The sequence below is a fragment of the Trypanosoma equiperdum genome (assembly GCF_001457755.1).
Source record: "Trypanosoma equiperdum strain OVI genome assembly, contig: ctg_1073, whole genome shotgun sequence".
NCBI classification, from domain to species: Eukaryota; Euglenozoa; class Kinetoplastea; order Trypanosomatida; family Trypanosomatidae; genus Trypanosoma; species Trypanosoma equiperdum.
In genome coordinates, this window is record NW_027123031.1 from 4,086 (window position 1) to 8,602 (window position 4,517).

General features: G+C 50.4%; 1 protein-coding gene across 1 annotated transcript; it reads right to left on the reverse strand.

Moving 5' to 3' along the window:
- Window positions 1-1,099: 1,099 nt before the first annotated feature.
- On the reverse strand, window positions 1,100-3,571 carry TEOVI_000527800 (Phosphatidylinositol 4-phosphate 5-kinase, putative; the record flags this gene model as incomplete). Its single annotated transcript, XM_067220164.1, has 1 exon — window positions 1,100-3,571. The coding sequence occupies one exon, from the start codon at window positions 3,569-3,571 to the stop codon at window positions 1,100-1,102; it is 2,472 nt and encodes an 823-aa protein (XP_067076265.1).
- Between the last annotated feature and the right edge of the window lie 946 nt (window positions 3,572-4,517).

Below are 4,517 nucleotides of genomic sequence, written 5' to 3' on the forward strand. Positions count from 1 at the left end.
CTTGTTTTATTCAAGTGCAATATTTTACCTTCGGGAATGCTTACTCCCCTTGTTTTTTTCCTGTACCTTCCTACTTCTCTGGTGAGGCACTGTTTCTGGTGATTTGCTTCACCAACCGGCCACTGTGTGATCACCCAAAGGTGGGAAAGCAGTTAATCATGAAGGAGCCGAAGGGAAAGCATACAAAAATAAAATAAAATAGAAGGACCGTTGGGCTACGCCAAACAAGGTGTACACGCATACACATATCTTTAATGTCACAGCGGTGTAGTCACCTGTCGTCATTCAAAGTGACAGTTACATTTCAGTAAACAAACACGAGGAGGCCTTTGATTTTCCTCTTCACACTTCTCTACATTAGGGCGCAGTGGGGCTTTGGGGGAAGGGAGGTGTTAGCATGCAAACCTCCTTACACGCCGCGGTGTCTGGGTCGCAACTAAGCGAAACAATCAAAAAATTCAACAAACAGGCACCGATAGGGAACACGTGTAAGGAATTGAGAGATATTCAGGTCTATTTTTGTGTGCACAACCTACGCAAATGAGCAGAGGGAGAGGCTCTTCTCTCCGTATCGGGGCCCATGGTGAGGAGATGTTCAATGCCTCTCGGGTCACCGCTTCTGGGAAACCCCATGGTCAATTGCGCCATAGACAAAAAGGATACGGTAAAGCGGGGAAAGATAAAAGTATACATGCTTGCTCCCCCGCTACATCCACCTGCATTTCTTTCCACACCGCGTACCTTGCCGCAGTTACAACTCAGAGTAGCAGTTGCATTGGTGGTGCGTGCCATCTACTCCTATCTCTATTTAGAGCATTTGAGATTCTTCTCTCGTCTATTCCCTCCACTCTTCGGTTCCACCCAAGCAAACATTGCATACAAACATGAACTCATGTTGCAGCCCCCCCTCCATCAAATACGCACATGCTTACAAGAAAATACAGTTGTTTCTTTCGACCGAGCGCCGCTCAACTGCCTTTCTATTTCTTTTTTGTTTATTTCTTGTTCCCAGTCTTCTGCAATCCGCTTCATAATACCTTCTTTCCCGTCTCGCAGTGCCAAAAAAACATATTCCTTCCACCGCTTTAAGTGAAAAGTTTTATTCCTTGGTCGCCACAGCAGCAGCAGGGTCATCATCATCATCACTCCCCGCTTCCTCCGCCCTCTTCATGGCCTCACGGGCCTCGAACAACGGCTGTAACTCGGGCCGCGGCTCTGGTTGCGGTGGAATCGGAGTGGGCGGCCGCTGCTTCGTTGCAGTTTCCATCGGCAACAGTGTTTTAGCCCGTCTGCGGAGTACGAGCGTTGTGGCAATGATTGTCACAGCGTCTTGCGATTCCTGTGGGACAGCACTTAAAGGACGGCAAATATACGTAATGCCCTCCGTTGGAGGTTTCTGTGCCTGCTCTTTTGCTGGGACGTCTTCCCCACCTTCTCCACCCTCCCCCGTTGCTTCTTCGGTTTCCAAGGGTGTGGGCAAGAGTGAGTTCGACGCCACTTGCAACTTTTCCTCCAGCTTCGCAAGTGCATCGGGTTCCCATTGCTGAACGTACATGATCACATCCTCTTCTGCATTACCGTGGAGTGGACTGCTGCGTAGAGGTCGGACCAGTTGAGTTATGGTGGACGCATTCAGTGTCACACGTAGGGGGGGTTGAATAGCACGGGCGAAGGTTCCTTCGATCGTTCCTCCGGCGGTGAGTTCCACTGTTGGCAGGCGGTTCTGCATATGAGCCGGGCCTGCGCATGTCAACTGCGGTCCCCGCTCCAGTATGACCATCGGTGGTGTGGTCGATTGTGATGACCCATGCCCCCTATCCACAGGTTCCAGGATCATCAGCAACCGTGTGGTACGCTCCTTCAAGATGATCGTTTCGTCACCCGTTGGGGAAAGCCGAAGTCGCTTCCCCGCTGCGTTTTGCAGCACCGGACGGATACGCAGCTCCACCACGAGACTCGGGTCGTCGGTGCCATACCTTATGGAGCAAACTTCAACCGATGTGAGTATTACTCCTAATCCCTTACCTGCGTTTTGGCACATTTTCTCGTGGGTATTGCCAGTGTTTGGATTGTTGCCTGGGTTATTGTCAACAGCCGCGGCTGCGGCAGCGGCACCGCCCCCCGATCCCTCATACGCCGCTGCAAGGTTAACCGGGACGAGGGACTTCAACCACCACTGCAGCGGAGGAAAGTTGGCAGCTTTCACCAATTCCGCCATGGAACCGCCGTTGCATTCCGGTGCGAATATCATGGGTACCCGCCGTGGCTCCTCCTGATGTGGAGCAACCACTTCAAGCCGTGGCGGCACGCGTGTCGTGCCATACAGGACGCCGGGATGCCATTCGCCCTTGTGGTAAAAGCCCTCCTGCTGAAAGGCTCTATGTGCTGTGGAACCAAGGCGATGTACAAACACACCAGCACCTATGGGCGCATCCTTTTCAAAGTTTCCATAGTAGCGTGTAACGCCAGATGCGAGCCTCCACTCCCCGGCCGTGAAGACGTTGTCAACAAAACTCCCATGGAAGGATGAACCATCTTTGAAGCGGTAGACACCGTACCCCTGCTTCCTATTCTCTACCCAAGCCCCATCGTAGCTGCTCCCGTCTGCATACTGATAGTGCCCAACGCCGTGCTTCAAATCGCGTGACCAGGAGCCGACGTACCGCGAGCCGTCGGGATACACAATGCGACCACGACCATGGCGCACACCGTTGTGCCAGCGTCCCGCGTAAATGACGCCTTGCTCGGCCCACCAATACACGCCGACACCGTGACGACGGTTGTGATCATATTCTCCAGCATACGCATCACCATTAGGGAAGAGTGCCATGCCGAGTCCGTGCTTAGTACCATCGCGCTTACGGGAGCCGAAGTAAACTCCGAGTTCACCAATTTGCTTCACAAGGCCCTGTCCCCGCTCGCCCCACTCGTCATGGTATTCCGAGAGCGCTTCGTACACAAGCTCTTCTGGGAGCGGTTCATTTTCCTCTTCTTCGAATTCCTCATTATCCTCTTCCTCTTCCTCCTCCTCCTCCTCTTGGGCTTCTTCATCATCTTCTTCCTGGTTCTCACGCCGCTCCTGTTCTTCACGCTGGTGGGCCGCCAGACGCTCCTGTCGGGCCTTATCCCGGAGTTGCTGGCGCATCTGCAGTTCCGCAGCTGTGGGCAACTCGGGTCGCATCTCTTCCCATCTCAGATAAACCTGCATTTCTGTTGACTCGAGGGGAAAACCGAAGGCGGCCCTCTTTAAGCGCTTTACGAGGTATTCCACGAGGAGGTAATGTTGTTTTCCTGTCGCCCACTGCAGCAGCGTCTGTTGTGTTACCGGGTCCCGCTCCTGCAGGATTCGTTCGAGCTCTTCCTCGTCGTCCATGTCGTTAAGGTACCGCAGCAAACGACTGATTTTCGGTGCAGCTCGCTTGCGGCGCACCTCATCATCTTCCTCCTCATCTTCTTCTTCTTCCAAAGCGTTAGCGTCCTCCTTTTTGTTCCGAGCATACAGAGGATGGACAAACTGCCAGATAATCGGCAGCTCCATGTCCATTTCCCCTTCTGCGTCACTTCCCGACATATTTTCTGTCAGTCTTTTTCTCTAATCTAACTGCCTGAATCCTGGTCGCACCTTCTTTTGTGTGCTCTAAATGTGCGCGTGTTAGTGTAAGCACCCCCTTTTAGACCTAAAGCCTAAGTGAACTGTATAAGCGCAACAATCAAATAAAGCAAAGCGAAACAGATGGTCTGACAGGAACGAACACAGCAATTCCAATGGAAGTTACGAAAAACATCTGACAGAAGCTACAACTTACACCACTCCACGCAGCCATTTTGTCACCATCTTCTATTGCCCATCCCATTTTTGTCGTTCTTCCGAGGTCTCTATTTTTTTTTTCTTCGTAAGCTAGCCACTTTCCCCTTCCATCCACAACCCGTCTTCGCAGCGATGTGGTTATTGAACGTGCGTCTTAAAGGCAATGACAACTCTAATACGAAAAAACAGCCTGTGGCAGTTCACCCAACGCATGAACACCATGGAATTCATAGCATCCAGTTTCCCTTCTCCATTTCAATTGTTTTCCCTCTTCAAAACTGAGACACAATGAGCTGAAAGAATAACAACATCAACAGCAATTGCCCCAGCGCTACATGCTGCTTGAAATGCATACAAGCGCATATGTCTAGAGTAAACATGTACACCCCCCTACAAAAAAATAAAAATAAACAATAAAAAATAACCGTTACAATTTCATACGTCACCTTCGCCTTGCCTTTGCACCTTGCCGCATTTCGCCTTATGTTCCCTCATCAGATTTGCACGAAAGGGGAAACAAAATGAAGCAAACGGCGCAATACACAGTTCATAAATATATAAACAGAGATGTATGGATGCCAATGCATGGAAGAAACATCCATACTTTTACACAATAAAGAGATCCCCACGACAGAAAGAAAAGACGAGTAAATCAACCATTGAAGCCACTAGTCACAAAGGAAAATAATAATAATAATAATAATAATAA